This window comes from Suncus etruscus, chromosome 3 (genome assembly GCF_024139225.1).
Source record: "Suncus etruscus isolate mSunEtr1 chromosome 3, mSunEtr1.pri.cur, whole genome shotgun sequence".
Classification (NCBI taxonomy): Eukaryota; Metazoa; Chordata; class Mammalia; order Eulipotyphla; family Soricidae; genus Suncus; species Suncus etruscus.
In genome coordinates, this window is record NC_064850.1 from 7,527,184 (window position 1) to 7,549,163 (window position 21,980).

General features: G+C 35.0%; 1 protein-coding gene across 1 annotated transcript in view; it reads right to left on the reverse strand.

Moving 5' to 3' along the window:
- Positions 1-21,980, reverse strand: part of KCNH5 (potassium voltage-gated channel subfamily H member 5) — a 323,014-nt gene that overhangs the window by 238,829 nt on the left and 62,205 nt on the right. The window contains exon 5 of the mRNA XM_049770324.1: positions 7,039-7,154. Coding sequence (XP_049626281.1) covers positions 7,039-7,154 — 116 coding nt within the window. The remainder of the gene's footprint in view (positions 1-7,038; positions 7,155-21,980) is intronic.

The following is a 21,980-nucleotide window of genomic DNA, read 5'->3' on the forward strand; positions in this document are numbered from 1 at the left end:
GTTAATAAAGTTACATTGGAGAGAAGCCCAGCCACAGTGTTCCACTCCATGGCCCCAGATATCTCCTAGTCAATGAATTCCAGAACAACACGTAAAAAAAAAAAAAACAAAAAAAAAAACAGCACACTAAAACTTGACAATGGGGAAACAACACAGGCCACCACCACACATAGGGAATAATGATGTCACAAAAAGCATCGACCACCTATTTAGCCTCTTAGATAAGGACTTTAGAGAAGAAATAAGAATGTTCAGAGAACTCAAAGAAAGCATGTATCAAGTTTAAAGAACCATAAATAAGAATCAAGAGGATATGAAAATAGAAATGAGAAAACTCCAGCCTGAAGTAACAGGACTGCAAATTTTGGTAGGTGAAATAAAAACCTCACTGAAAAACCTCTCCAACAGAGAGGGAACAAGTGGGGACAGAATCAGTGAGCTGGAAGATGAGATGCTTAGCAATTCCATCCAACAGAAGAGGCTGAAAAAGAACCTCAAAACAATTAGACAATGGAAAAAGTCCTCAAAGAATGTGAACAGACAAAACAAATGCAAACAGAAACACAAATTATTTGTGGGACACAGAAAACGTATACTAACAGGAAAATGTCTAGCTTTTCAAGCACATATCAAGAATGCAGAAGGGCCTGTATTAATAATTTAATTGCACAGTTATAAAATAATAACAGCTTATAAAATTAGAAAGCGATAAACAAAATCAAACAAAAATGGGTAGGCAGAAGAAAATAATAATCTGAAATGCCAATGAAAGTAAATGCTAGTTCTTTGGAAAATTAAAAAAGATTAATAAATCACTAACAAAGCTCACAAGAAAGGGAGAGAAAGAAACTTAAAAAACAAAATTAGAAAAAATAATTAGAAATAAAATGGGATCACTACAGATACTACAGAAATTCAAAGGTAATCAGGGAATACTTTGAAAAACTCCTCTATACCAAAAAAAAAGAGAACCTGGAAGAAATGGATACATTTTTGGAATCTTAAAGCCTTTCACAGTTGAAACACGTTGATCTAGCATATCTAAATAGACCCATCACTATTGAGGAAATTAAAATGGTAATCAAAAATCTTCCCCAAAACAAAAGACCAGACTCAGATGGGTTCACTAATGAATTATTTCAAACCTTTCAAGACTACCACTACCGATCCTTTTCTGGCTCTTCCAGAAAATTAAAGAAACAGAAATTTTCCCAAATAGTTTTTACAAAGTTAGCATCACCCTGACACCAAAAGCAGACAGAGATACTGCTTTAAAAGAAAACTATACAATATCCCTGATGAACACAGATGGCAAAGATCCTCAATAAAATGCAAGCAAATGGGATGCCAGGCCTCATCAGGAAGGTCATATACACCATGACAAAGTAGGTTTGACTCCAGAGATGCAAGAATGGTTTAAATATTCAAGTCAATCAATGTAATATATTATATCAATAAAAGAAAAGTTCAAAACATATTATCATATCAATAGATCCACAGAAAGCATTTGATAAGGTCCAGAACGCATTCATGATAAAAACTCTCAAGGTGGGAATGAAAAGAACTTTCCTCAACATAGCCAAGAGCACTACATGCCTATGTCAATTATAATACTCAATGGAGATAAACTAAAAGCCTAAAATCTAAAATCTGGTATAAGAGAAGGCTGTGCCCAATTGCCACTCTTATTTAACTTAGTAGTGGAAACACTTGCCATAGAAATTAGGCAAGAAAAAGATATCAAAGTAATTCAAATAGAAAAAGAAAAAGTAGGGACTGGAGCAGTGGTGCAAGTGGTAGGACTTCTGCCTTGCACATGCTAACCTAGGACAAACCCAGGTTTAATCCACTTAAGTCCTATATGGCCCCCCCAAAACAGGAGAGATTTCTAAGAGCATAGCCAGAAGTAACCCCTGAGTGTCATGGGGTGTGACCCTAAAACCAAAAACCAAGCAAAAAGATAAAAAATGTCAAACTCTCAGTCTTTATATATAAAATTATACTATATTTAGAAACCCTAAGGACTCTAGCCAAAGAAATCTTCTAGAAACAATAGGTTTGTATAGCAAAGTGACAGGCTCCAAAATTGACATGCAAAATAAAGGCCTTCTTATACACAAATAATTATAGAGAATAAATAAACATAAAAAATCCCATTTCATATTAGTGCCACACAAACTCATATATCTTGGAGTCAACTTAACTAAAGAAGGGCCAATACAGGGGCCGGGTGGTGGCGCTAAAGGTAAGGTGCCTGCTTTGCCAGCGCTAGCCTTGGACGGTTCGATCCCCCCGTGTCCCATATGGTCCCCCAAGCCAGGAGCAACTTCTGAGCGCATAGCCAGGAGTAACCCCTGAGCGTTACCGGGTGTGGCCCAAAAACCAAAAAAAAAAAAAAAAAAAAAAAAAAAAAAGGGCCAATACAAAGAAAACTTCAAAACACTTCAAGAAATAAAATAGGACACAAGGAAATGGAGGCGGATATTTGTTCATTGACTGGGAAGATTAACATCATCAAAATGGCAATCTCCCTAAAGGGTCATACTGATTTAATGCAATTTTTCTAACACCATTTACATATTTCAAAGAAGTAGATAAAACACTCCTGAAATTCATTTGGAACAATAAACTCCCATGAATAGCTAAATAAACTCTTAGGAAAAAGAAGATAGGTGTCATCACTTTCCCCACCTTTAAATTGTATTACAAAGCAATAGTAATTAAAACAGCATGGTATTGGAATAAAGACAAACCCTCAGATCAATAGAATTGACTTGAGTATCTAGAGCATGTTCCTCAGACATACAAACAATTAATCTTTTATAAACAAGAAACACAAAGTGGAGCAATAAAGCCTCTTCAACAAGAGGTATTGGGACAACTGGTCAGTCACATGCAAAAAAAAAAAAAAACCAACCTTGGACCTCCATATAACACCATGTGCAAAGGACAAATCCAAGTAATTTAAAGACCTTGATATCTGAATAATAAATATATAAAGAAGAAAACATAGTTAAAACACTCCATGACATTGAAACTAAAGGCATCTTCAAGGAGGAAATCCCACTGTCCAAGCAAGCAGAAGTAGAGTTAAACAAAAGAGAATACATTGAACTGAGAAGTTTCTGCACATCTAAGGAAATAGTGACTAGAATACAAAGGCTACCCACAGAATGGAAAAAACTATTCACCCACTACCTATCAGATAAGGGGTTAATATCTAAGATATACAATGTCTTGAGAGAACTTAACAAGAAAAAATAATCTAACCCCACCAAAAAGTGGGGAAAAGAAATGAACAGACACTTGCTCAAAGAAGAAATACAAATGACCAAAAGGCACATGAAAAAAAAATGTTCCACATCACCAATCATCAGGGAGAAACAAATCAAACCAATAATGAGGTACCATCTCATGTCACAGACACTGACTCTCATCACAAAGAATATGAATAATCAGTGATGTCAGGGATGTGGGGAGAAAAGAGCTCTTATTCATTGCTGGCTGGAATGCTTACTGGTCCAGCCTTTCTGGTAAACAATATGGATATTCCTCAAAAAAAATAAGCCTGGAAATTGTGCTCCCATATGATCCAGCTATACTACTCCTAGGGCTATACCCTAGGAACACAAAAACACAATACAAAAATGTCCTCTGCATGCCTATGTTCACTGCAGCACTGTTTACAATAGTCAGACTCTGAAAACTACCCAGATGCTCGACAACAGATGAGTGGCTAAAGAAACATAGTACATACGCACAGTCATAGTACATACTATGTGTATACAGACACATAGTACATACTATGCAGTTGTCAGGAAAAATGAAGTCATCCATATATATGGATGGACTTGGAAACTATTATGTTGAGTTAAATCAGAGGGAAAGAGATAGACACAGAATAGTCTCACTCATCTGTGAGCTTAAAGAAAAATAAAGACAGTATGGTAATAATACCCAGAGGCAATAGAATTGGAGGCTGGAAGGACCAGCCCACAATATAAAGCTTATCACAAAGAGTGATGAGTGCAGTTAGAGAAATAACTACAGTAGTGAGTGAGAGAAATAGAATGCCTGTGTTGAAGACAGGCAGGGGGTGGAGGAGGAGGAGGGAGATGGGGGGCATTGGCGGTGAGAAGTTTGCATCAGTGAAGTGGGGTGTTCATTTTTATAACTGAACCAACTACAAACATGTTTGTAACCATGGTGATTAAATAAAGGTATTGTTATTTAAAAAAGGATGTTGCTTCGTGGTAGGTATAGCCCAATGAATTGACTGCATGCATTGCATGTCAGAGGTTCAAGGTTGTTACATATGATTTCCCAAATATTATTGGGAGTAACCTCTGAATACTGAAGCAGGAGAACTCCTGAACACAAAGAATGTGATACTAAACAAAGCAAAACAAAAATTTTTAAAATTAAAAAAACACTGGAGCATATCAACTTCCTTTCTCTCTAGTAAAACAAACTGTAGACCATAAACGTTCTATCAGTTTTTGTTTCTTTGGCAAATTACCTCAGAATTTTTTGAGTGCTCACAAAGATGCTCAACAGTTTTTATGGGTTTTGTTTAGTTTCCATTTTACTTGAGGCTAGTAATGATTTATTACTAGCATGGTTTGCATTATATTTATGCTCTGGGCATACAATATTATTAAACCATGCTCACCACCAAAATGGCAATTTTGCCCCACCATTGTCTCTTGGTCCCTTAGTTTTCACAGCTTAATTAAATTTTTGGCATCTTTAAGACCAATGAGATAAATTATATTGCAAAAAATAGAAACACTAAAGCTTCTTATTACCTCAGAGATTTGTCCTTATTACTTTCACTGGTTTTGATAGACTCTTTAGGTACAACTTAATAGTTTTAATAATCATATCACTAATAATCAATCATTAATGTTAATGAGGATGACATTAATATAACTCAAATCCATATTCCATATGAGCCAGGAAGACCCAAAAATCTGTCTGTAGGTTGGGCATCTCCAGTTAAATTTCTTGTCAAGCACTTGCAAGCTTAATATGTTTATAATTTAATTCATTATCACTGTATCTACCCTCCTTCTTGCACTTTTGTAGTTTTCATTCCATTAAACATTAGGACTTTACCTGGGCAAAACTAAAAAATACAGAGATGAGACCAGGACAACATCTCAGAAGTAAGGAGTGCATGGCTTACATACTTAGGGTCCCATGTTTGATCTCCATCCAATATATGCCCACCCAACACCACACCCCTGGCACTATTGTTATCACCCTAGAAGCCCCTATGCACCACAGGTATGACTCTCAAACACTACTGGTCCTGAGCACCACTGAAGCATAACATTATTGAGCCTTAGCTTTAAACCATAAAACCTGGTCAGCTAAGTATCAATGAGGTAACCAAAGTCCCTCTTAGTTCCTCATGGAACATCCCTCCACTCCTTTGTACATATTATTCTAATTTATCAACAGGTGTATTGACTGTAATCTTGGTGTGTTTGTAATCTGCCATCTCTGCTATTCTCGTCCTTGCTTAAAGTCATGATCAATCTAATTGAATTTATACTAAGACGCCTGTATTAGTTCACTTATTTATACACTCAATACAGTCACTGTCTCAAACAATGATTTTTAACCACTGATATACTATTGTCCATTCCGGCAATCCGGTGAAACTTATGCACTGTTTTTGAGAATAATCATTTTAAATTACAAAGGAAAGGGATTGCAAAGGAAACCACAGAGACCAATCTATTTCCCTTTGATAGGTTACAGTGAAGAACAAATCACATGTCATGTCATTTCCCTGGTTTATATGACTCCAGATACCATTGTTTAATTATACGCAGTATTATTATCTATCCTCCAACTTCCATTCCCCGTGTGGCCTTACCCCCACTGAATTTATCCTCAAAGTCATTAAGCAAATTTATTTCTTAACTTTTGCGTGTGCTGAGCTCCCTAATCAAAATGCTTTTGTTTCTTATTTTCCTGCAAATAATAATTTTCCTCCTAGTTTCACTCAACCTAGATATTGACTCATTCAGTTAGCACTTCCTTAAGTCCCAAGTTGAGGTAAATGTTCCTGTATGTTCTCTCACCACATCCTGTCATATTTATCACATTCTTTGTTAATTATTCTGCTGGATCATCAGTTCCTTAATTATAATACTCATTGTTTATTCAGCTTTACATCCTTTACAGAGTACCACACACAAGGTAAATACTCAATAATTGTTGCTATCTTATTTTTCTTCTTTCCTTTTCTTTTATTTTAATTTTAATTATATATATATATATACATATATATTAATAGCTTCCAGGTAGGGACTCCTGCCGGCATTTTTTTAAAGAACCATAGAATATGAATCATCTTGTTATGCCACCTATTTCTATGTCTTCTTACAAACTGAGAAAAAAAAAAGTGAATGGGACTCAGGGCCAAACGGTTGCAGGAGCATTTAATGGAAATAAAAAATGGTCAAACCTAAATACCCAAACCAAAGTCAAAGACAATAGAATCAAGAGAGTGGAACTACAGCAAGCTATACACAAAAGGGACCTGTTACACTAGTAGTCCAGGGGGCTAAGGGTTGAGGTATGGGTTGCATGCTGGGAACTATAGTGGAAGGAGGTCAACACTGGTGGTGGGAATGGCCCTAATTTACTATCACTGTGCACCTGAAATACAGCTGTGAAAGACTTGTAATTCTCATTGCTCTCAATAAAAATATTTAAAAAATAAAAATAAAAACTGTGTGCTGTATACAAAAGCAGATGAACGAAATACCTCTCATTTGCGCAAAGGAAACCTCACCCTCTCCAGATACACTTAAAATATCTTAAAACTCTTTTCTATTTCAAATATAGGGAGAAATAAAATAATTTAAATTGTATATTATTATACAAAGAAAAATAGTATATATGTATTCATAAAATGAATAGCCAAAAATGTATATTAAGTAAATTTGTGTAAATGGAGGAGCAAGGGAGGGTGGAATGTAAAATAAACATTATCTTGGAATTAGTTTGCCATATACTTACTTCAGCTAGTCTTGAATGTTTGTGAACCACCTCTGTTTTATTCATTGGCGTGAGCTGCTGTAAAACACTTCGGCTATTTGTCAAAGCCCGTGTTAATCTTGCAAATTTTGTCCAACCTTAAAAGTAAGCAAAGAACAATTCATACATAAGGAATACAGACTCCCACTTTCTAAGATTCCGTGATTCCAGAAATAGTATCCACAACTATATCCAAAACTGCCACGAATATCCATCTACAATGTTTTACTTCAATATAATATCACCATATAGTTCAGCCGTGGTTTACAATAATAAATAACTCTTATATGTGGCCTTGATATTTTGCACATATTTATTATATAATGCCGGAAGATAAGGAAGTTAGCTATCTACAAAATCTGTGCTGCCTGTTGCACTGATAAAGTTAATTACTGGAAAAAGCTTGCCCTATCAAGTGTTCATTTTCCAACATTTTCTTGAATATAGATGTAGTTGTGTTGCAAGTTCTTACAAATAACAGGAAATAGGAGCCAGATCTGTCACTTCCATGCCTACCACAATATCAAAATCAAGTGAGATTTCTCCAATTTTTCTTCCTTTATCAACTGGGTGCACATAACAAAACACCAGAGGATGGAAAAATCATTGAATTAGTGTATAAAATAATGTCCTACAACACGAATCACCACCATATGACTGTTATATAAAGAAGAAATATACCTCTATTGTGTTAAATTATTGAAATTTGGAGTTGAATGTAGTATAGCTGATAATAACATTCTAATAAATTCAGTTCTACTGCATTTGTTTGCATGCAGAAACATATGAATAAGGTTCAATTTTATAAAATATTATCTATTATGGTTTAAATCGCATACTTCTATATTCATTGTAGCATATCAAAATGTTATTTCTTTCTTATTAATGGCTGCAGAGATAGCTAAAGTTTATTTAATATCTAGAATTCTTCATAATGTTGTCTGAAGAAGTGGTAATTTTAACTTTGGGGAGAAATGAATTTAATGAGATAAAATTTTCTTTTGGGGGTCTAAATTTCTATTATTAAAACCACAAATTTTATGGGGATGACAATGAGATGTGAACAAGTGCAGAAAAACTAACCATACTTTGCTACTATCTCAAAGATTCTTTCTCTAGCTATTTTTCAAAAGTTCTAATCTATTAAAGACTACATTAAGAACATTTGATAATATTTATAGTAATACCCCATGCTGAATTATGTAACCCCTTAAAAATGAAAAGTCATGATGTTCCAAAAGAATAACAGTAATGAGAGAGATAAAATTCCAAATATAAGATGAAGTAAGAAATCTCAGGTAGAAGCTGTAAAATGCCTTTCAAAGACAATCAGGTATGTCACATCATATATAATACAGTAGGAAAATTATTTAGGAAAATTATTAGGAAATTATTAGGAAAATTCTGTCTCTTTAAAAGTTTTGTGTCACCCAGCACTTTATATCAACAAAAGGAGCCAACAACTAAATTGAAAAATAAGTGCATTGTTAAAAGCTTTCTGAATATTGTTATAAATGGGTTTTATTTCAGTAATTAAAACAAAATCATGGTGTATAGCCTTATAACAACATGGGTTATGTGCTAGGAAACAAAAAAAAGCTATTCCACTAGCTCTCTAATAACTCAACATTAATGTACAATCAATATCACAACTCAATATTTTTATTGTAAGCAACAATATTTTTATCTGATTGGACATTGCCTACCTGATATAAAAATGTTCTATAGGTATCTGATACTCTAAGTTCAAAAATTATGCATTACCATCTTTTTATTCTATCACCACTTCTGCATCTATCACAATTTTCTGGTCTTAGTGAATACTTCAAGGATATTTCCAATTATCCAAATCGCATGCATATTTTATCATTATTTTTGACTACTATGTAACATGTGCTCATGCACACACACAATCAGTTCTATGCCTTAAAAATTATAACTTACCAGTAAATATTTTCTAGTTGACTATCCCCTTCACCATTTCTATCATGTTACATAAAAGGATCACCTTTCATCTGATCTAAATAGCAGCATGATAAACCATACTTTTCTCTACTCTCTGCTTTCTCAACACAGATATAACCATTCCCTTCCCCTCTTTTAAACTCCGTATGAGATGCCTTTTGTTATTGTGAGAAAGGGGCCCTGAGACAATAGTTAAAAGAAGTATACATTCTGGTGAAGGAGGGTATGGTGTTGAAATGTTGTATACATAAATTAACAGTATTATAAATCACAATGCTTTCTATATATGTATATAACTAATCCCCTTAAGCACAATAAAATAAATCTCACTTTATTTTAATTTTTATTTTAATTTTACTGAGATTTGTTTTGCATTGTTGAGTAAATATGACAAAGCTTTTATCTGTAGATAACAGCTACCATGTTGGCAATAAAGATATTAAGTATTTCCTGGTAAACATTTCTTTTTCTTATATCAATGAAATATTATAACTAGATTTAATACTTCCAGAAATCTAAGTCAATTTTATATTTGCTGAAATTCATATTTCTAGTGTAAGCAATATTGCGTTCATTAAGACCACCTTTATATTGTAGAAAAAGTCTGTTTTCATATCCCTGTGTGCAATAAAGCTACTCAAAACCTAATTTGAAAAATGTAAGGGAAATATTGAAGAAATAAATGTAATGGTTTGTTAAGAATGGAAATCCCTGAATGAAACATGTTCTTTTATTTCCTTGGGCCATATAGTTGATTATTTAAGGAAAAGTCAAGGCAGTGAAACTTACTGTCATTTTCCCCCAAGCACAATAATAAAATAGTTTTGTGTACTTCTTAATAAGAAAAATGTAGCTACTGATTTAAATATTAAGTGACACTTTTCATGTATTTTATATGCATGTATTTAATATGAATAAGAAATATCCTATTTTTTCTTAGCTGTATTTTAGTTTCCTGAAGGGAAATTTTCAAAACAGTGCAAATAAAATGCTTGCATTTTGTCTGTGGGTAAAAACAGAATTATCATTTATTAAATAGAAGAAACTTTTAAAAGGAAAGCATTAAGTTTTCAATAGAAAAGTGTTTTCACATAGTGTGTTCTGAAATGATTCTTAAGCATAAAATGAAAACAAAAATTGTATTATATGATAGAACTTTTAAATGATATAACCTAGGCTTCTTATCCCTAAAAGTGCCCAGCCATACTGGTACACAGTGGATACTAGATCCATTTTTGCATGAACAAATGAAGAAGAATCCTCTCAAAAATATTAAATAGAAATTATCAAAGTACATCCCTATTATATGTCGTTAAAAATAAAATCTAATTTTTATTTTGCCAACTCTTTGGAGATGTGAATATAACACATCTTTCTGATAAAGGAAGGTCTACAGATTGGATGAAATAGCAGTGAAAGTTGGGCAGGAAGGACTGAATTGTGGAAGATGATAATTATACCTACCAAGAAGAAATTGGGAAGTCACTAAAAGAGAAAAATTGCTGACAAATACTGAATCTGACTCATACATACTGGAAGAGGAAAATTTAAGCAAAAGACTCGGGAAACAGGCTTACTAAAACTTAAAGTCAAAGACAATTGTCAAATTGAGTAACCATCTATGTTCTGTTAAATCAAAACATTTCAAATGCCCTGAAAGCTGAAGAAACAAGGCAAAGATAAAGAAAGCCTTATTTCACATATAAACACATGAACACTTAAAGATGAGTTTCCTGAGTCAGTTCTTTGGTTTTTACCCCTGATTAGGCTTTTCTTATAGTCATCAGTTCAAACTGCTAGCGATTTATTTTATTAGTACACTATTCTACCCCTCTTTCTTCATTTTTAAAATATTATTTTGCCAAATCAACAACAAGAAACTCTATTGCCTTTAATTTTCCTTGATTCTACCACCATCAGTCCCACATACAATAGTGCCTGATCCTTACCTGCACCCTTATAATCTTAGAGAATTTCTTTCCTGATTATGCAAGTCTTCTATGTGGGATCATTTAAGTTTATGATTTTTTATTATCACAAATAATATCTAATTCTTACTAATCTTTACTTGCATTTTTATAAATCTCAGAGAATTTCATTCCTGATCATGCAATTCTTCTATGTGGGATCATTTAAGTTTATGAATATTATATTATCACAAATAATGTTTAATTTTTACCTAATTCTTTGCTTGCACTTTTACAATCTCAGAGAATTTCTTTCCTGATCATGCAAGTCTTCTATTTGGGGTCATTTAAGTTGCTGATCTTTTTACTATCACAACCAATGCCACATTATGGTTTTTTTTATGCCAATCCCTTTCTGTCTTGGGCATATCTGAAATTATCTATGTTATTTGCTCTATTAGTTCATATTATCTACCACCAATCCCCACTTTACAGCAAAACTTTAAAAAAAAAAGTTAGGCAGCCACAATGTCTAGGTCAGAGGAAGAAGACACATCAGCAGTTCTAACTTTTCTCAGTGATATAGTTACTGACCTCACCTTTCCAGAGTCCTAACTGATATGACTGATTATTCAGCACAGATCGCTGATGGTACTTAGATGTGGTCGATATAGGGTAATGTGAACAGACAGCTGAATATGAAGTGCCTAATCATTGCTATATCAGTTGTTCACGGCATGATGAGGACATTTGTTCTCCTAAAAGCTCAAATGCCAATTCCTTCTTAATAAAACATTAGTTTAGCTCTACTGGGTTGCAAATAACCTCTTTGTCATGTAAGGCCTAATTTTAAAAAATAAAAAGAAGCCACAGAGACCGTGAAATCAGTCTACAAAACTGCAATACAAGATTCTAAACTATAAGGGGGGAAAAAGGCTTAAGTAAACAATTATTCTTTTACCCTAAGAGAATGCATGATAGAATTATTCATTTGTTGTTTCCTTTCGACCACTGGCTTTCCATAAGGGAAAGGCTGTTCTTCTCATTTCATAAGAATTTTTGTCTCAATAATTGACAGAAAATTCTGTTAAGTATTAGGCACAAAATATTTCACATTGTAAGTCATCATGACAGTTTTGTTACATATCTGAAAATACTCTACAATGTAAGTTGTCAGAGACTTCAGCCAATTCTTTTAAAACAGATATAGATAATCAGCAGAATTGATTTCTTGGCTGTAATTTATTCTTTTTGTATTATTATAATTGATGTATCAGGTACATTGACTGACAATATAATAATTCAAAGTCTTTAATACTAGCAACAAAAGACAATATGAATGACTTGGCTATGTAAATTATTATAATTATATAATTCTATTGGCTCAAAACTGTACAATTCTGTCACACTCAGAGTTCATAGCCCGTGCTTTAGTTTTACAGGGTAAAAGAAAGTAGAGCTTTAAGGTGAATAAATCCTAACAGTGAGTTTATACTGGAAAGAACGATTTAGTCTGGTGCAAAAGAAAGAACATAGAACTAGAAATCAGTAGGAATTTGAATGTCAGGATCTTCAACAGCGTAATAAAGATAATAATACAAATTTTCTTAATTATAGGAATGAATAATAATGAATATAAATAGTTTTTGCTACCACAGATCATGATATAATTCAAAGATATTGTCATTCCCCATATCACTCAATTTAAAGGGAAATAATTCTAGGACAAAATGTTGGTGCACATGATTCATTATATAAATTTGCAACCAACTTAGTTGATTAGCATAATCTTAAAATCACTTTCTCAAGTATAATTTATAAATAAAATTTTCAACAATTTGGCAGTACTCCAAGGTCTTGGGCTCTTTCTCCATATCTTTTTGACATGGTAAAATGCCTTTGCTGTGGAGTTTAAAACTGCGTTCAGGATTACTGGTATATACATTCACTTTTTCTGCTCTATATCTTAAGACATAATTTACTAGATTCTGAGTATAGCTTTCTAATTTACCTAATATGTCTTTAAAATTTAATCAACAGGAGGCTGGAAAAATCTACGAAACTACGCCTGCCCAGTGGGGCCCGACTGTGAAAAATTGTGAGTGCTGCCTTTGTGTGTCTGTCTACTGTCCTGTCGCATGAACCTCTTGGGAGTGGGCCGACAAGAGGCTCCAGAAGAGCACCGCAGCAGTACACTCTTACTAAGGAAAGAACACCATCGAAACAAGAAGAAAAAATTACACTAAGAACTGTGCAGGATCAATGAAGCCCAGCATTTCTTTCCAGACTGTCTTTGCTGCATGCTCGGGCCCAAGATTTGATCCTGTGTGAGGCTTCATCCACGGAGGACTCCCCTCCCTTGGAGGCAAGTTGACCCATCCAGAAAGGGTGGAGCCAGAGGAGTGTGGCTGCATACATCATTTAGCCAATGAATACTACCACAACACGTAGAAAAACCCACAATACAAGTGTGACAATGAGGAAACAACGTGGGCCAGCATCAGACATCGAGAATGAAGATGACAATTCTGATGACCAGATAATGACCAACCAACTGATCAATCTCTCAGATAAGGACTTTAGACAAGCATTATGGAAGATGTTCAAAGAACTCAAAGAAACCATGGATCGAGTTGAACAGAACACTAATAAGAACCAAGAAAATATGAAGACAGAAATCACAAAACTCCAAACTGAAATAACATATCAACTAACAGGCCTGAAAAACTCAGTAAACGAAGTGAATGAAAAAATAGATAAGCTCTGGGACAAGGTATCAAAAGGTGAGAATAGACTTGGTGCTGTGGAAGATGAGATAAATAACAATTCCATACAGCGGGAAAGATTGGAAAAAAAAAAACTTAAAGCAAATGAACAGACAATGGAAAAATTAGTCAAAGAATGGGAACAGATGAAAATAGAAGTCTATGATAAGCTCAACAGAAACAACATAAGAATCGTTGGAGTCCCAGAGACCCAGGAAGAAAATTTCCAGGAAGAATCAACTGTCAAGAACATCATTAAAGAGAAACTTCCAGAGCTAAAGAATATATGTGATCAAATCCTGCATGCTCAAAGAGTACCAACCAAAAGAGACCCCAGAAAAAATACCCCAAGACACATCCTAGTCACAATGATGAATCCCACAGATAGATACAGAATTCTGAAAACAGGGGCCGGGTAGGTGGCGCTGGAGGTAAGGTGTCTGCCTTGCAAGCGCTAGCCAAGGAAGGACCGCGGTTCGATCCCCCGGCGTCCCATATGGTCCCCCCAAGCCAGGGGCGATTTCTGAGCACATAGCCAGGAGTAACCCCTGAGCGTCAAACGGGTGTGGCCCAAAAACCAAAAAAAAAAAAAAAAAAAGAATTCTGAAAACAGCAAGATCAAAAAGGGAAATTACATTCAAGCGAGCATCCTTGAGATTTACAGCAGACCTGTCACCAGAAACACTCAAAGCTAGAAAACAGTGGTGGGATATTGTGACAAGAATGAATGAAATGAATGCTTCACCTAGAATACTATACCCAGCAAAACTCACTTTCTGGTTTGACGGAAGAATACATGGTTTCACAGACAAAAAACAGCTCAAAAACTTTACAGACTCAAAAGGAGTCTTAAGAGAAAAACTGAAAGACTTAATTTAAGACAAGACTAACCAAAAGACACACCAAATTTCAATATAAAGATGGCATTAAATCCCAGGACAATTCTTTCTCTCAACGTCAATGGACTAAGTGCACCAGTTAAGACACACAGAGTAGCTAAATGGATCATAAAACTCAATCCAACCTTCTGCTGCCTACAAGAAATGCACCTGAATAGTCAGAACAAACATAGACTCAAAATAAAAGGCTGGAGAAAAATTATCCAAGAAAATAACACCCATAAAAAAGCTGGAGTGGCCATATTAATATCAGATAATGCAAACTTTATACTCAGGAAAGTTGTAAGGGACAAAGATGGACATTTTATATTAATCAAGGGGTATGTAGAGCAGGAAGAAATAAATCTCCTAAACATGTATGCACTGAATGAGGGGCCAGCAAAATATTTAATACAACTGTTGACAAATCTGAAAAATAATATCAATAACAACACAATAATTGTGGGGGATCTCAACACGGCTTTGTCAACACTGGATAGGTCAACCAGACTGAAACTCAACAAGAATATACTAGACCTGAAAAGAAAAATGAAAGAAAGAGGCCTAGTGGATATATAGGACACTCCATCCCCAGAAACCTGGATACACATTCTTCTCCAATGTACATAGGACATTATCCAGAATAGACTACATGCAGGCACATAAAACATACCTCCATAATATCAAGAGGATAGAAATTTTGCTGGCTACCTTCGCTGATCAAAAGGCTCTGAAATTATTTGTGAATTCAAAGGGACACAGAAGAAAAACTTTAACACCTGGAAGTTAAACAGCCTCATACTGAATAACCAGTGGGTCCGAGATGAAATCAAGGAGGAAATCAAAAGGTTCCTGGAAACAAATGACAATCAAGACACAAACTATCAGAACTTATGGGACACAGCAAAAGCAGTACTGAGAGGAAAATTTATAGCTTTGAAAGCACACATCAGGAAGGAAGAAGGGGCTTACCTGAGTAACTTAATGACACAGCTAATAGAACTAGAAAGTGCTCAACAGAAGGACCCAAAAATAGGAAGACAGAAGGAAATAACAAAGCTGAGAGCAGAAATCAACGAAGTGGAAACCCAAAAAAACAATCTGAAAGATCAATGAAAGCAGAAGTTAGTTCTTTAAAAAAAATAAACAAGATTGATAGACCACTGGCAAAACTAACAAAGAAAGAGAGAAACTTGATAACTCGTATTAGGAATGAAAAAGGAGAGATCACTACTGATATGGCAGAGACTCAAAGGGTAATCAGAAACTACTTTGAGAAACTCTACACCACTAAAAATGAGAACTTGGAAGAAATAGATAAATTCTTGGACTCTTATAATCTTACACGGTTGAAGGAAGAGGATGTAGCATATCTAAACACCCCCATCACTACTGATGAAATTAAAACGGTAATCAAATGTCTGCCGAAAAACAAAAGCCCAGGCCCAGATGGATTCACTAATGAATTCTTTCAAACTTTCCAAGAGGAACTACTACCAATCCTGGTAAGACTCTTTCATGAAATTGAACAAACAGAAACACTTCCAAATAGCTTGTATGAAGCCAACATCACCTTGATACCTAAACCAGACAGAGATGCTACGAAAAAAAGAAAATTACAGACCAATATCGCTGATGAATGCAGATGCAAAGATCCTCAACAAAATCCTGGCAATTAGGATTCAATGCCTCATTAAGAAGATTATCCAGGGTCCCGGAGAGATAGTACAGCGGCAATTGCCTTGCAAGCAGCCAATCCAGGATCAAAGGTGGTTGGTTCAAATCCCGGTGTCCCGTATGGCCCCCCATGCCTGCCAGAAGCTATTTCTGAGCAGACAGCCAGGAGTAACCCCTAAGTACCGCCGGGTGTGGCCCCAAAACCAAAAATAAATAAATAAATAAATAAATAAATAAATAAATAAATAAATAAATAAATAAATAAATAAATAAATAAATAAATAAATAGAAGAAGAAGATTATCCACTATGATCAAGTAGGTTTCATACCAGGAATGCAAGGATGGTTTAACATCCGTAAATCTATCAATATAATATGCAACATCAACAACAAGAAAAATAAAAATCACATGATCATATCAATAGATGCAGAGAAAGCATTTGATAAGGTCCAACACCCATTCTTGATCAAAACTCTCAGCAAGATGGGAATGGAGGGAACCTTTCTCAATATAGTGAAGGCCATCTACCACAAGCCAGTGGCAAATATTATCCTCAATGGAGAAAAACTAAAAGCCTTCCCTCTAAATTCTGGCACAAGACAAGGCTGTCCTCTCTCCTATTCAACATAGCACTGGAAGTACTCGCTATAGCGATTAGGCAAAAAAAAGATATCAAGAGAATCCAGATAGGAAAGAAAGAAGTCAAGCTCTCGCTGTTTGCAGATGACATGATACTCTACCTAGAAAACCCTAAAGACTCTACCAAAAAGCTTCTAGAAACCAATAGACTCATATAGCAAGGTGGCAGGCTACAAAATTAACACACAAAAATCAATGGCCTTTCTATACACCAATAGTAATAAGGAAGAAATGGACATTAAGAAAACAACCCCATTCAAAATAGTGCCACACAAACTCAAATATCTTGGAATCAACTTGACAAAAAATGTGAAGGACCTATACAAAGAAAACTATATAACTCTGCTTCAAGAAATAATAGAGGACACACGGAAATGGAAACACATACCCTGCTCATGGACTGGCAGGATTAACATCATCAAAATGGCAATACTCCCCAAGCATTATATAGATTTAATGTGATCCCTCTAAGATACCCATGACATTCTTCAAAGAAGTGGATCAGGCACTTTGAAATTTGTTTGGAACAATAAACACCCTAGAATAGCTAAAGCAATCATTGGTAAAAAAGAATATGGGAGGAATTACTTTCCCCAACTTTAAACTTTACTACAAAGCAATAGTTATCAAAACAGCATGGTATTGGAATAAGGACAGGCCCTCAGATCAGTGGAATAGGCTTGAATACTCAAAGAATGTTCCCCAGACATACAGTCACCTAATTTTTTATAAAGGAGCAAGAAATCCTAAATGGAGCAAAGAAAGCCTCTTCAACAAGTGGTGTTGGCACAACTGGCTAGCCACTTGCAAAAAATTGAACTTAGACCCCCAGCTAACATCATGTATAAAGGTAAAATCCAAATGGATTAAAGACCTCAATATCAGACATGAAACCATAAGATATATAGAACAACACATAGGCAAAACACTCCAGGACATTGAGATTACAGGCATATTCAAGGAGGAAACTGCAGTATCCAAGCAAGTGAAAGCAGAGATTAACAGATGGGAATATATTAAGCTGAGAGGCTTCTGCACCTCAAAGTAAATAGTGCCCAGGATACAAGAGCCACCCACTGAGTGGGAGAAATTATTCACCCAGTACCCATCAGATAAGGCGCTAATCTCCAAAATATACAAGGCACTGACAGAAATTTACAAGAAAAAACATCTAATCCCAGCCAAAAATGGGAAGAAGAAATGGACAGGCACTTTGACAAAGAAGAAATACAAATGGCCAAAAGACACATGAAAAAAATGCTCCACATCACTAATCATCAGGGAGATGCAAATCAAAACAACTATGAGGTACCACCTCACACCACAGAGAATGGCACACATTACAAAGAATGAGAATAAACAGTGTTGGCGGGGATGTGGAGAGAAAGGAACTCTTATCCACTGCTGGTGGGAATGCCGTCTAATTCAACCTTTATCAAAAGCGATATGGAGATTCCTCCAAAAACTGGAAATCGAGCTCCCATACAATCCAGCTATACCAGTCCTAGGAATATACCATAGGAACACAAAAATACAATACAAAAACCCCTTCCTTATATTCATTGCAGCACTATTTACCATCAAGACTCTGGAAACAACCAAGATGCCCTTCAACAGACGAATGGCTAAAGAAACTGTGGTACATATACACAATGGAATATTATGCAGCTGTCAGGAGAGATGAAGTCATAAAATTTTCCTATACATGGATGTACATTGAATCTATTATGCTGAGTGAAATAAGTCAGAGAGAGAGAGAAAAAAAATGCAGAATGGTCTCACTCATCTATGGGTTTTAAGAAAAATGAAAGACATTCTTGGAATAATAATTTTCAGACACAAAAGGGAAAAGAGCTGGAAGTTACAGCTCACCTCAGGAAGCTTGCCACAAAGAGTGATGAGTTTAGTTAGAGAAATAACTACATTCTGAACTGTCCTAATAATGACAATGTATGAGGGAAATGGAAAGCCTGTCTAGAGTACAGGCGGGGGTTGGGTTGGGAGGAGGGAGATGTGGGACATTGGTGATGGGAAAGTTTCACTGGTGATGGGTGGTGTTCTTTACATGACTGAAACCCAAACACAATCATGTATGTAATCAAGGTGTTTAAATAAAATATATAAAAAAAATTTAACCAACAGGGTCAGAGTGATAGCACAGCAGTAGATTGTTTGCCTTGCATGCAGTCGACCTTGGATGGACCTGGGTTTGATCCCAGCATCTCATATGGTCCCCTGAGCCTGCCAGGAGTGATTTCTGAGTGCAGAGGTAGGAGCAACCCCTGATCGCTACCAGGTGTGCCCCCCCCCAAAAAAAAACAATTTTACCAACAGCTTCTATTTATTTACTTTTTTATTTTATTTTATTTTATTTTTAGCTTTTGGGTCACACCAGGCAGTGCTTAGGGTTTACTCCTGGCTCCATGCTCAAAAATTGCTCCTGGCAGGCACAGGGGACCATATGGGACACCAGGATTCGAACTGATGACCTTCTGCATGAAAGGCAAACACCCTACCTCCATGCTATCTCTCTTTATTTACTTATAATGAGCAATCTGTTCTGCACCCTAATTTTTTCTCTTATTTCACTTTCTCAAAATTAGTGAAATGCAATGATGCAATTTTTTCACCTAATTTTGCATGTGCTCACAATTGATAAACCATGAATGAAGTAGAATAATCATACTTCTAGAAGCTAGTGCAACATTACTACTAACTGATTTACCTCAAATGAATCATACTACTACTTAGCCAACCAGCTGAAGTTCCCTTAACATTCATTGTCAGATCTTCTATTACCCCTTCTGACCTCCTTCGACATGCTTACTATGCTTACTAGCTTAATAGCTAGCTTTCCTATTTTCTTGAGAAAATAAAAGCAATCAGAAAAGGTTTTACTACTATTTACTTAAAAATAAGGAAGGGGGGGCAGAGCGATAGCGCAGCAGTAGGGCCTTTGCTTTTCACTTGGCTGATCCAGGACGGAACTAGGTTCAATCCTTGGCGTCCTATATGGTCGCCCAAGCCAGAAGCGATTTCTGAGCACATAGTCAGGAGTAACCCTTGACTGTCACCAGGTATGGCCCAAAACCAAACAAACAAAAATAAATAAATAAGGAAAAGAACTTTTCATCTCTAGCACTCTAAGTAATGTCTACATTACAATGTTTAGGCCATACTATGTACTTAACCAGCATTTGCTTCAAAAATATTTATAATAACTACAGGAAATATTCAAGCAATAGTCACTAAAACTTTATATTAAGCAACTATATAGCTAAATTAAATAAAAATAAGTCTATAATTCAAAGTTCATTATGAAGTCTTACATCTATTTCTTTAAAATTTTATGGTAACCTGACCTGCCTTAAAATGATGAAAGACATTATTTTCCAAAGATTGAAAGCTTACTTAAACTATTAGCTTCATAACAATAGTAAGTTGATCATCTAAAGTTATAAATATTTTATTTCTGTTGAATTTTTAATATCAAATGTATAGCATATGTAAACAATGATAAGTACTTTATATATAATTTGCAGCTGAATTATGCAATACTTTTTCAGGGTTATTTATGTATTCAAAAATTATGACAGAGTTTTAAAATAAAAGTCCATTTAAAATAAATACTTCCTCTACAAATTCTGGCACTGCAAAAGGATATTTTATTCTACTACTTTGGCAATGGGTCTGCATTTTATGTAAGTTTAAACCTATAGGTCTATGAACATATGAAATACATGATTCAAAATTAAGTGGTCTGATTTGTCTTGGGTTTATTCAAATATCATTTCTGTAAGAATGAATTATATATCTATAATACAATGTAACTCTAAAAAAGCTTTGGTTTTGATTAGGATAACTCTTTTAGAATACAGAGATGGAGAAAGAGAAAGAAATGTAAAGGGAGAAACATTAATTTAGATAAATAAAAGTAAATCAGAATTCAAAAGCTTCTATTATACTCTTTTCATGAATAGAAGACAGCACTTTTCTTGACCACAACTTAAACTCTGCCATCCAATCTCTTATAGAAAACAACAGAAAAGAAAAAAACAAATCTATCTAACATATCTTTCTTTAAAAGCATCTCCATAGACCTCTACAAACAAATACAATTTCAGAGAAAAAGACTTGCTCTCTGAGAACAGACAAGATTTGGCACATTAGGTGGTATGGCCGTAGAAAAATGAAGTCATAAAATTTGCTTATGTGTGGATTTGTATGGAGATTATTATGCTGAGTGAAATGATTCAGAGGTAGAAAGATAGACATAGAATAATCTCACTCATTTGTGAGAAATAATAAAAAAATGAGAGTATGGCAATTATGTCCAGAGAAAAGTGAGAAGAGGGCATAAAGGACCATGGTAGGAAACATAATGGAGCTACGCAGTTAGGGCAGAGAAGGGGCCACTATGACCATATTGAATTTGATCACTTTGGATATTAACTGGTGTTAATGGGTGTTGAATGGAGATAAAGTAATATGAATAGAACCCCTTCATTAACAATAGTGCAAACTATGGGAAGAGAGAAAGAGACAGAGAGAGACAGAGAGAGACAGAGAGAGACAGAGAGAGAGAGAGAGAGAGGTACCCATCCCAAGTAGATAGGGAAGAAGATGGGAGGGAAATGGGGGACAATGGTAGCAGGAAATATTCATAAGTGAAGGATGGTATACATGTCAGGGTGAAACTCAAGCATAAACAACTTTAATCATGGTGGTTAAATAAAAGAAAAAAATAAAATGTTTTAAATATTTAAAATAAATAAAAGCGAATACTCCATTTGATTGACATTCAAATATAAAGGCAAGAGAAATTCATTTGAAAAAGATGTTGAATCACAAAGTATCAACAGTGTCTTATTTTAAAATTTTTCACTCTATAATATAATTGGCTATTAGTTTCATGGGTGTTCCTCTATATCACCTTTGTTTTTTTAATAATGTTTTTTATCGAAGGACCGTGGTCACAAAATTGTTCATACTTAAGTTTCTATCATAGAATGTGCACCATTCTTCACCAGAACACTTTTCCCAACACCAATGTCCTATATTTCCTTCCCACCCCCCTGCCTGTCTCTGGAGC